At 37.3% G+C, this 12,744-nt stretch overlaps 1 protein-coding gene across 1 annotated transcript in view; it reads left to right on the forward strand.

Annotated features, from left to right (window-relative positions):
* The window catches only part of hectd3 (HECT domain containing 3), a 45,436-nt gene that overhangs the window by 13,720 nt on the left and 18,972 nt on the right, over positions 1–12,744 (forward strand). Inside the window, exons 6-13 of the mRNA XM_063064463.1 lie at positions 867–982; positions 2,250–2,363; positions 2,890–2,972; positions 5,185–5,350; positions 7,239–7,320; positions 8,090–8,272; positions 9,769–9,821; positions 12,426–12,490. Of these exons, the coding sequence (XP_062920533.1) occupies positions 867–982; positions 2,250–2,363; positions 2,890–2,972; positions 5,185–5,350; positions 7,239–7,320; positions 8,090–8,272; positions 9,769–9,821; positions 12,426–12,490 (862 nt within the window). The remainder of the gene's footprint in view (positions 1–866; positions 983–2,249; positions 2,364–2,889; positions 2,973–5,184; positions 5,351–7,238; positions 7,321–8,089; positions 8,273–9,768; positions 9,822–12,425; positions 12,491–12,744) is intronic.

The raw sequence follows: 12,744 nt of genomic DNA on the forward strand, positions 1-12,744 counted from the left end.
GAGGAAAACATTGGGATCTCACTGCAAATTGTAAACTTTTGAGGACTCCTGGGAATGGATGAGGACTTTAGAATGAGGTATCCGAGTCTCAGGATATGGGTAAAACATTAGGACTCAGATAAGGAGAAATTTACTTAAACGGATCGTGGTTAACTTGTGGAACTCTTTACCACAGGAGATGGTGGAAGCCAGGTCACTGAAAACATTTAAGAAGGAGATACCTTAATAGATTCCTAGATGCCAAAGTCATTTAGGAGTATGAGGACAGAGCTGGAAAATTGTATTGTGAAAGTTAAACAGTGGTGATTATGTTGAATAGCAGAGTTCGCTCAATAGACTGAATGGCCCACTCCCAATGTTTTCTACAGATGCTGTAAATGTTGTTCACTTGTCTAGAAGTGTTTATAAACGAGGACAACATAAGCAGAAGGATCTTTTTGGAAGCTAAAACTTGGGTGGAGTGATGAAGGAATGGGTATTTAGTGGAGGTAAAATCAAAGCCATGTGTATTGCAGACATTCATTGCAAATGGCTGGGCACTTGGAGTGAAGACAGAGGAATAGACTATTGCATATGCCTACTGTATTAGCAAACCACTGATTATAAATAAATTATTTTAATACTTACAAAGTACTTTATGAAGCTCGGTATCGCGTATCTTCTGACAGAATTAATTGCAATATGTGAATAGGTGCACTTCATACCATTGAAATAGTTAAAATAATGAATTGGATTCAAAATATTTTTTTCATGAACTAAAGCTGAAGGGTTTGAGCTGATACCCAACTATTGAATCAAAATTTGAATAAGTTCTGCTTGGATGAAAGCACCTCTTCTGTTTTGTCCAACACTCTTATGCTTAACAGGATGAAGCCAACGTGTGGTGTTTGACGGATGGAGACAACGACACATTCTGGGAGAGTGACGGGAACCAGGGCCATCATTGGATTCGATTGCACATGAAAAAAGGCATCATTATAAAGTATTAAAATTCAGTTTTGTGTTCTAATAGTTGCAAACCTAATATGCAGAATAATGTTAGGTAATGGAATGTACATCTTTCCTAATAGAAAAGAGTGGTAATGTTGTCGGTCTGATACAATCCAAAGGATTAAAACACTGATTAATTAGGAGGAATAGGAAACAAAATAAAATTTAAAATGTTATTTTAAATGTTGTTACTTTGCTCCTGTTCCCGATTCTTTTTGCACTGTTCATTTCTATGAAGGAAGGGAATGTGTTCATGTGAGGTCCTCTGTGTTATTCTATAAATTTCTATTTGAGGTTTTCAAATAATTTTATTTCCTGTGTTTTGTTTTTAACCCTCTTCACGTTTCTCTTTTTCTCTATTTATTGAATATATTACACACAGAAACCCATTGGATGTCCATTTGACACAACTGTAGACTTCTAATAAACAATTTCTTGTAGTTGTCCTTTTTTTTTTGAATATTTTTTTCTAATTTGTCAGCTGTAAATTTAGAAATTGTTTTCCATTTGACAATCTAATGTAATATGAAAAACATAACCGTAGCCTAAGTGTTGTTCCTTGTGATATTTCACTTTGTACCTATCCCACTCTGAATAGCTACCTCTTAACATTATTCCCTGCTTTCATTCTTACAGCCAACTAAATATGCATCTTGTGCTTGTCCCTTGATACAGTGTGATCATATTTTATTAATTATGTGGTTGATTCCTTCTCTTTTCTGTTGGCTCATTTCTCTGTGCTCCTACCCCCCTCCCATACCTTTTTACTCTGCACCCCTCCCTGTCTAATATTTCTAGGTCCAAACCTGTGCTTAATCAAATTGTGCTTGTTTATTTTAAAACATTTATTCTGTCTCTGTGGAATCCAGCTCCATTTCTACTACATTCCCCACAAATTGATAGGCAATGGACTTTTGTCTGTGAATCATCCTTTGGTGTTCATAATTTGAGATATTCTATCATTTAGAGTATGGGAAAGAAATCTGTAAATTCAAAGACAGCCACTATCTATCTTTCAAAGTTGGAGAAAATGTATATCTTAGAAAGATTTTGGGAGGTACAATAAAGAAATTAATGATATAATCAGCATCACATTGCTAATAGAAACAAATTAGTCTCTATTTGAATATGCAGCTTAGGTTAATTACAAAATAGACACTTTTGTGTAACTCAATTATCCGAAACAGCTGTTACATGGGTAAAATACCAAGGGATTACTTAGTGTAATTAATGGAATATATCTGCTATCTTTCTTGTAGAAAGCTGTTTCTCTCAGTCGATGCAACGGATGACAACTACATGCCAAAAAAAATTCAGGTCTACGGTGGTGAACGTGATAATTTAAAAAAGTTAAATGATCTCACTGTTGATGAGTAAGTTTAGAAGATTGTGATATAAAATGCCATTCCCCAGTAATTTTTAAAAATTTCTACCAGTTGAATAGCACATTTGTGGTATAATAGTGAATTTTTTCCTGCAATATTTCTTCTATCTATCTGCTGTATACCTCCTAACCATCATTCTACTTCCATCATATTCCATATTCTTGTATTTTCCACTTATACGAAAGTTTTCATTCTAATCTCCTCTTTCTCCCATTTGAACTGAGTTGCACATGGAGTTTCTAAATTGTTGCATTCCAAGACAATCTGTTCAAGTTAACAATTTACCCAAACGTAATTTGGATGTTATATTGAATATATTGTGCTTTTAAGATTTTTAGTAAAGAACTGTGCAGAATGAAATGTCGAGATCATCTTTTCTATTTTAGTAACCTCACTTGCATGTTGAAGTGACAGCTATTTTGACTTTGTAGTTCACTCAAGAAATAATAGAAGTAGGCTGATTCAAGTCTAAAACTTTGTTACCAGCTGGTGATCTTTTCTTTGTCTCTTCCAGGACTTTAGTTGGTGACCTGTGTGTTCTTGAGGACATGATGGTATATCTTCCTATAATTGAAATTCGTGTTTTGGAATGTGTAGGTAAGTTGTTCGGTTGTGCGAAGAGAAAGATATGACTGTAGTAGTCAACTGTCTTCTCAGACTGATGTATTGGATGATGAAAAGATTTTCAAAGAGAATGAAATAATGAAAGAGTAAATTACAATTGCAATTTTTCTTTTGAACAAGACTCACGTTAACGTGCCAGGGAAATGGTTAAGTGTATCCAAGCGGGATTACATCTGAGGAGGCTCATACTAAATAGTTGTCCAGTTAGTCATTGCCTGTACTAGCCTGCAGCCACACTAAATCATTGTAGCCATATGGCTCCCTTTTGCACTGCTGGTGACATCATCATCATAGCCCTTTGTGCTGCCAAGAATTTTTGACATTTGCTCAAAAGCATTTCCAAAAGGTTGCTGCAATAATTTAAAAGACTTTTAAATTATTAAATGCACATGATACTGCTGTTAATTTATTTACAACATAACTATACGTTCAAATAGAAAAAAATAAATTAGCTTGTCTTTTAAGTTCAAGTTCATGTTTAATTGTCATTCAATCATACACATAAATACAGCCAAACAAAACAGTGTCTCTCTGGGGCCAAGATGCAAAGCACAAAACCAACAATCACATAGCACATGTTATTATGATAGAAAGCATACAGTTACCAAAAAAAAAGCCCAAGTCTTTGGACAGTCACGGCCTGTTGATTGATGGTGCATGGATGTTTTAATCTGGAGCCACAATTCGGCAAGGACAGTTGCTTAAATCACAGAGAGCAGCCGCAGACAAAGGCAGTCCAGCTTGACTTCCACTGAGCGAGCACTGGAGAGCAGCACCGACAGGAAGGTCAGCCTCCACACCACTGCAGCACACAAAGATATGCATTCCATTCAAGTGAAAGGGACCATACAAGATATATAATGTGCATTCCCAGCTAGTGCAAAGCTGATGGACCAGATACAAAGTGTACCCAAGTCCTCAACTCTGCAATTTATAGCATGCCTCTGTACTCAATGGTAAATTCAGGGACAGAGTAAGTAGGCAAATAGATGTACATCTGAAGTCCAGCACATTCTCAGTTTACAAGCTGCAACATAAAAGTGCAAGATTTGCAGAACACATTACCAACCTGATAATTAGCTGTCATTGCATTCCAGCACAATCTAATTCAGGCCCTGTCTTGATGGATTTACAAGTGTTCTCCTTAGAATTCCTATTTTGTCCAGAAAGGCTGGGGCAAGATTCAATCTAAAGGTCATGTCTGGGACCCGAAAGATGCTGTGATGGTAATTGCCATTATTATATTTTTAAACCATGTAATTTAGTGAAAGCAAATGGCAGGAAAACTGTGGGCGCTTCTAATGTAAACTCGGGCAAGAACAGTAGAGAAAGAAAATGAAATAAAACATTTCCATCATCCTCCACCTTTGGATTTATGAATGGACAATGAACCCATGAACACGATCTCACTATTTTTGCTCTTTTTTCACTACTTATTTTATGCTTCAATATATATATATTTATAATATTTCATAATATAATGCATTGTACTGCTGCCACAAAACAACAAATTTCATGACATACTGTATGTTAGTGATGATAAATCATGCTTATTCATATTTCAGAACTGCCTATGCCTATGCATAGGCAATGATGATTGCAACATTTTTACAATTCTGAGATTACTCAAACTGATTTTTAGGAATATTTTTTAATAATATGGTTTTTACTTCTCAAAATGATTAACCAAAAATGATACAATGTATAATTTGTTCACATAATGTTTATGCTATTTATTGGTAAGATGAGCATCATTTCCTCATTGATGATGAGCAATAGAGGGGGAATATTTGGTTAGAAATGAGGTTTTAGATCTTTCTGAAGGTGAGTTTAAGTTACCTGAATAGCCTACAAAATTGGGATTAGGCCGAAGGGTGTAATTCTGCTCCCATGTCTTGTGGTGTAGATTAGATTCATACCTCATTTGAATTATCAGTGTATAAAATGGGGAAAAGAGAAGCTTTTTCCACAACTCAGTCCAAGTTTCATGTGCTGGATTGTAGGTTCATTTCCTTGTCCACAAAAGTCATCTAAACCCTCATTCAATTTAATTAAGTAGTCTCTGTTACTTAGAAGACTAAGCGGATTGTAAATGATTGTCGTTTTAAGTCTTACTTCCACTGTGAAGCAGATGTTAGTGTTCATATCTCTTTCAGAGAATAACATCTTCAATATTTTGCAACAGATGGAGGGATAGATGTCCGACTGCATGGCCTCAAGATCAAATCTTCAAGAGAAAGAAACTTGGGACTAAACATTGATATGTTTCAAACAGCAAATCTTGTTCGTTATCCACGTCTAGAGGGACATGATCCTGACATGTTATATAGAAGAGCTATGGTAATCCACAGGTATGTCTGCACCTTTGCTTCGTCCAAACAGGAGAGCACACAGATGTTCAGCCTGGTAGTTAAGGGATTACAATGTTATGTTTGCAATACAAATACATCTGGGAAAAGGCAAGAATCTTTCTGGGTTAGGTTTTGAAGAGATTATTTGACCACACCTATCTTGAATTGTAAGAGATGTTCCACGTTTGCCATAGTCCGAGGATACTTTTAACCAGTATAAGGTTAGCAATAGAAAAGAACTAAGAACAGAATACCTCATTGTCTTGGTTGAAGAGTAAGGTGAGAATTAAATAAGACAAGTAACGTAACAGGTGGTTAGATTTAAAGCGTCTTCTATATAGAGTAACTTTAAGAATTGAGTAATATAGAGAATTGATCACATGATAATGAGGTGATCATTGTTTAACATTTACTTTAACGTTAACATTTGGTATCCCTTATTTTCTCTCCATTAACGCTACAGCTAAAGTTCAAAAATGGCATTCATAAATTGTAACTATTTTGTGTAACTAATATTCCCTTTAATCATAGCATTCATAAATTTGTATGGAAAATCAAACTATTGAAATCTTTTACATAATCTGCTATCACAGATCACTTCAAAAATAATTTCAAATAATTGTGATCTGCCAAGCAGAAACTTTTGTTACTATATCTTTTTTTTTAATGTGGAGAAGCATGCAATGACGCTGCCCAAAGGAAATAAAGATTTGCTCCCAAACCTTTAGAGTGGGACTGGAAATGTGATCATTAAAATTGGATGGGTAAAAGAGTATTCAGAAGGCAGTAATGATTAAGAAAGGCATTGATGTGGAGAAGGAATTACAAGGCATCCTCAAAATGCACAGAGAAAGTAGCCAGAAGAATCTATCACTAGAAGTGGAACAGAGGAGGAAGAATTCACAGGATGTCATGGTCAAAGCCATTTTGGTAGGGAGGGGAAAGCTGATAAAAGTTGAACAGCTATTTATTTATTTATTTATTTATTATTTAAATTTAATTAATTTATTTAAATCTTACATCCATCCCACAATGTGAGGGAGTAAAATTCTTTGTTATTTGATGAGATGGGTTAGGAACATGCCCATAAGACATAGAAGCAGCACTATGCCATTCGGCCCAATGGGTCTGCTCTGCCGATCCATCCTGGCTAATTTTTTTTTATCCCTTTCAATCCTATTCTCTCGCCTTCAACCCATAACCTTTAACACCCTTATGAATCAAGAACCTGTTTTAAATAACCCAATAACTTGGCAATGAATTCCACAGACCTCGCCATTGTCTGGCTAAAGAAATTCTTCCTCACCTCTATTGTAAAGGGACATTGTTTCATTCTGAGGCTATGCCCTCTGGTCCTAGACTCTCACACTATAGCAAACATCTTCATTGTTAAACTGTTTGCAACTTAGTGGAAGATTTAAAATTTGATTTTTCTGATGTTGTGTATCTATGACTGTGTGATAAGATGGAAACTGTTCTGGATGTTTTTGTAGCTTTAGCTTCCTAATTCCAACCATCTAATAATGCCAAAATGTAGGTTAAATGGGCCTGCACTCCCAGTAATGTACAGCAAGTACATGAATCAATGGAAATTAGGACTGCAGAAGATGAGTACTTAAGTAAGTGACTAGATCTTGAACCATTGAGATGTCCAGACGTCAGATAATGGAATATTAATGTCTAACTGTTTAGAGTGAAGAAATGCATGTCCCATGATGAGTCTGCATTAAACTGAACTGAAATTTAATTGATACTTAGTGGATAGAATAACCATGGCGATTCTGATATATAGTTTTTATTACTATTGTGCTTACATTTTTTAAATGTTTAATTATAACAATGTGACATGCTACATTGTCCTTATTAATTGAATTATTCTGTTGCCTAGATTCATTAAACTCCTGGACAGCCTTATTCACTATTTAGTGCCAGCTTGGGACCACACAGTGGGATCATTTGGTCACTTGAAGGTGAGTAGTTTAGCAAAGGAAAACCAGTAAGTGTGTCTTCACAATTTTGTTCGAATTCTGATGAATGTGCCCTCTAGCTTCTCCAAATCTTCCAAGAGACTCACTGCCTAAAACAATTCAATTTCCTGGATATGATTTGTCCTTAAGGATATAAGGAATATAAGCAGGAATAGGTCATTTTTGAAAGTGGAGAAAATCGTGCCCAAACCTGTGGGGAACTGAATGAGTACTGTTTTCCAATGCATTGTCACTGCTCCAAACACTCTTCCATTTGAGTCTGATGTGACTTCTACTTTCTTCACTCGTGTGTACTTCACTCAATGCATCTGATCCTGTCTTTTACTTAGACACTGATAACTATTCTGACAAATGGCTAATTTGGAGTCTCATTCTTTCAAAAATTAATCATATTGCAGATTTAATTTGTTTTTAAAATTCTGTCCCTTTTCTCTCAAAATCCCAAGTACTTGCCTGTTCTTTATTCTTCTTGTTTGGTATGATTTATACCAAATTGTACTTCCTGCTTAATAGTTTCTGTTTAAATTCTGCATGTCTTAGTGAAGGTTCTTGTATAATTGGTAGCAGAGCTGTACTATTGCTTGTACTGCTTATAGATTCCCTGTAGAAAGCGCAAGTTTGAGTCAGGCACCAAATTAGAACAAGCTTCCACTCTAAGGCTCTCACAGATTTGTTTGAATGATGAGATCTGCTCGTTGCTGGAGACTCAAATCCAGGCCACCAAATTGATGAGTTTTTTTTTGCTTTCTAGTACATCAAACAATTCCTCCTGCTTTCAAAACGGCGCACTGCTCTCATTACACAGTGCCTCAAGGATTCAGAAACCAACAAACCTAACTTTATGCCAAAACTCTATATAAACCGAAGAGTGGCCATGGAGCATCGTGACAACCCTTCCCTTGATCCCTCTTGCAAGAATGCTGTGTTCACGCAGGTACTGTATGTCAAAGTAGTCCAAAACAATGCACGAAATGGAGAAACAGTCGATGTTTTTGGCCAAGATCCTTCATCAGGACTCGAAAGGAAAGGGGAAGCTGCTAGAATAAAAAGTTGAGGGGAGGACAAGCTAGACGGTGAAAGGTGAGGCCAGGTGAGTGGGAAAGGTAAAAGGCTGTAGAAGAAGGAATCTGACAGGAAAGGAGAGTGGACTGTAAGTGCAAGGGAAGAAGGGGCATTGGGCAGGTGAAGAAAAGAGATAAGAGGCCAAAGTGGGGGAAAGGGAAAGAAAAAATAATATCCGAAGGAGAAATAGATGTTCATGCCATCAGGTTGGAGCCTACGTAGACGGAATCTGAGGTGTGCTGTTCCACCCTGAGAGTGGCCTCATCATGGTAGAAGGGGGATGGTGGACGGACATGTCGGTATGGGAATGTGGATAGAAATTAAAATAATTGGCCACTGGGAAATTCCACTTTTGGTGGATGGAGCAAAAGTGCTTGACAAAACAGTTTCCCAATTTATGTCAGGTCTCACCAATGTAGAGGAGGCCACATCGGGAGCACTGGATACAATAGATGATCCCAACAGATACGTAGGTGAAGCATTTCCTCACCTAGAAGGAATTTATGGGGCCCTGAATGAAGGTGAGGAAGGAGGTGAATGGGCATGTGCAGCATTTCTGTCATTTGCAGGAATATGTGCCGGAAGGGAGATTAGTGGAGAGTGACGAATGGACAAAGGAATCATGGAGGAAGCAATCCCTGCAGAAAGCAGAGAGTGGGGCGGAGGGGAGGTAAAGATGTGTTTGGTGCTGGATTGCTTTGAAGATGGCGGAAGTTACGGAGAATGATGCATTGGAGTCTTATAGGGTGGTAGTTGAGCACAAGAGGAACTTCATCTCTGATGTCCTGGAAAGGAAACCCTCATCCTGGGAACCTATGCGGCAGAAATGAAAGATCTGAGAAAAGAGAAAAGCAGTTTTACAGGAGACGGAATGGGAAGAGGTATAGTCAAGATAACTCTGGGATTCGTAGGTTTAGAAAAGATGTATGAATAGTATGCAAGACATTGTACCTTGGTATATGTGACAAGAATAAACCTATCCCAATTCCAGTTCCATTATACTATGCCAGCAATTTTGTTTGCCTTCCCAAAGACAACCATCCAAATCTTGTCCAGAATGTGCAGCAGTGGCTGAGTTTGCCTGGGTGATACATGAAGGTGTCTACTTCTCTTTTGCAAGTGGTGAGGACACCAAGAGATTAAGTTTCTGACCTGTGCAATTATTTATTTCTGTTGTATGAAATCCAAAGTACAGTTCAAGACAGTGTGAAGATTTGTAAATAGTTCTTTGAGGAGTGAAATGTCTCAATTTACCGAGCATGCTGACAATTGAAGTGATTTTGATTTCTTATTTTATCCACTTAAGAATTCTATATACCAACAATGTTGAGCCAATACTAAATTTCAATGTGTTCACTACTTTTATAGATGTTTGAGGGGCTGAAGCCTTCGGACAAGTGCGAGAAACCTTTAGATTACAGGTACTGTTTGGTAATTCAGGATTTATGAAAAGTTAAACTGTGATTAGGATTTTTCTAATAGTTGGGGGGAAAGAAAGCATTCAGGCTACAAATTGGCCGTTCTGCTGATGCACTATAATCGCAAACCACGGTACTTTGGGTACTTTAAAGTCATACTTTTGTCTTAATTCTAAATTACAGTTGCTTACATCAAATTTTGTTTAATTTATCCCACCCTTCTGATTTTATTCTTTCATCTCAGTGCCAGAGACCATCCGTGACTACCCATTGCCTTTGTTGCTTCTGCTGACAAAATGGGTCAATTTGATTTTGTTTCCTACCTTGAAATCAAGTATTCTACTAAAGGATGCTGAAGGCATGCAGTTCATAATTGTTCATGTTTATTTTATGGCTATGCTGTGGAATGGGGCTTCGGGATCTGACACCGCTTTTTTACTGCTCCTTCATTTTCTTCCATTTCTTATCGATGAATTATTAAATGAAAGTAGGAACAGAAGAAAGCAAAAAAAAGAGCCTCAGTGGCTTCTGATGACCAGATGACCAAGTGAAAAGCAGTTTTATCAAAAAAAAGGCTTTGAAAAGAGAATTTTAAAGAAAACAAGGCACTGAAAAGTTAAAGTAAATTAACTAAAATTTGTATTTGCTTTTCAACTTTGGTAGGCGGTATGCATGCATGGGAACTGGCTTGGAGGGGTTTCTGAGCTGCCTGTCTAATTTGCTGTCTGTTTCAAAACTTCTTTAGCTTAGTCCCCTGTTAACAGTACGGTATGGCCACGGTAGCGTAGAGGTTAGTGCAACGCTATTACAGCTCTGGGTGTTCCGGAGTTTGGAGCTCAATTCCGGTGCCGTTCTGTAAGGTGTCTCTGTACGTCCTCCCGGTGGAATGCATGGGTTTTCTCTGGGTCCTGCAGTTTCCTCCCACAATCTAAAGATGTACCGGGTAGGTTCAATAGGTTAGGTTTAATTGGGATTGTTAGGGGTTGCTGGGGTGGTAGGGCTGGAGGGGCCTAACTCTGAGCTGTATTGCTAAATAAATATAAGCAGGTACTTTCATTCAATGTAATTGGAAAGCATTTTATTTCAGGAATGACAGTTTGACTATTTAATCTTTGAGTGAGATTTTTTAATGGTGTTGAATTTAACTGATGAAGTTTTTGCGATGTTTGATGGAGAAACTTACTTTCCTAACAAACTTAGTGCCTCCTTCCCATTGAGCTAGGTGTTTACTGAGTGCTGTTTGGAAGGCTGTAAAATCGAACGGCATGGATATAAGAACCTAAGAAAGATGTCTAAGGAGAGAGAAATGAAAGAACAGTAGCGTGCAGAGAACAGAAGGTGCAGGCAAGAGACAAATGGGGCCATGGAACAAAACAAGGCAAACTGTTTGAAAATGAATAAAAAGACAAGCCTGACCTCTTTGTAACTTGCTGTATAAAGCATTTTTTTAAAAAAGTTGATTCAGCATATCAGCATAGAGGAGAGGGAGATTGAAAATCTGACTGAGTGGTGCCACAACAACAACCTCTTACTCAATGTCAGCAAGATCTAAGGAGCTGATTATTGTCTTCAGCAGGAGAAAACCAGAGGTCCATGAGCCAGTCCTCATCAGGGGATCAGAGGTGGAGAGGGTCAGCAACTTTTGAGTTCCTTAGTGTTATCATTTCAGAGGATGTGTCCTGGGTCCAGCATGTAAATGTCATTATGAAGAAAGCACGCTAGTGCCTCTGCTTCCTTAGAAGTTTGCAAAGATTCAGCATGACATCTAGAACTTTGACAAACTTTTATAGAAGTGTGGTGGAGAGTATATTGTATGGTTGCATCATAGCCTGGTATGGAAACACCAATGCCCTTAAACCAACCATCAGGCTGTTGAACCAAAGGGGAAACATCACTCAGCTTCACTCGAGTAGATTGTAGATTGGCAACCTTTGACATGTGGAGTACCACTAGAACTACATCTGTTTACAATATATGTTAATAAATCATGAAAGGAAGCGAATGAGCTGTGAGAGTTGCATACCACGCAAAAATAGGAGAAAAGGCAAGTTTTTGTGGTTACAAAAAGTTTACATATGAATATTGATAGGTTAAGTGAGTGAGCAAAATGTTAATTGAGTATAAAATGAGAAAATATAAAGTTTTTCATTTTAGAAGAACAGAAGAACATTATTATTCCAGTAGTGAAAAGATACAGAAAGTTGCATGAAAGGAGATTTGGAGGGTCCTTGTGAACAAAGCAATGTAAACACACAAGTGTGATGGGTAATGAGAGGACTAATAGAATATTAGCTTGTATTTCAAGGGATATTTGGTATAAAAGTAGCAAAGTCTTGCCAGCACTTGGTACAGTTGCAATGATACTACACCAAGAACAATTTTGCCTTCCCCTCCCATTTAGGGAAAGATATTATTTCATTGGAGGCAGTTCAGATGAGGTAGACTAGTTTGATCCTGGATGCAGAGATGTTCCCCATCATGGGAGAGTTCAGAACCAGGAGACATGTTCTCAGTGTGTGAGCTCCTATTAAAGATAAAGATGAAGAAGAATTTTAAAATCAAACTCATGTTCAAAAATAAACAGTTTTAACATTTATATATCTAAAGGTGGCCAGCGCGCTATGACCAGTGGTGGGAATGTAAATTTATCTCTGAAGGAATCATTGATCAAGGTAAGCTTTATACAATCATGTTTTCCCCACAGATTAGGGTTGAATATTTCCATTAGTTTATTTATATTTCAGATTCAGAGCACCTGCTGAATCAATCAGCTTTCTAAATGCTTTTTGAAAGTTATTGTACATCAGTTGTACTTACAACACATGATATGAAAAGATAAACCAGTGAGTTACGTATAAAAGGAAGAATGCACAATAATATTTAGAAGCAATTTTATTAAACAGTCATGAAGGAACACGTGATCCAT

Source organism: Mobula hypostoma, chromosome 12 (genome assembly GCF_963921235.1).
Source record: "Mobula hypostoma chromosome 12, sMobHyp1.1, whole genome shotgun sequence".
NCBI classification, from domain to species: domain Eukaryota; kingdom Metazoa; phylum Chordata; class Chondrichthyes; order Myliobatiformes; family Myliobatidae; genus Mobula; species Mobula hypostoma.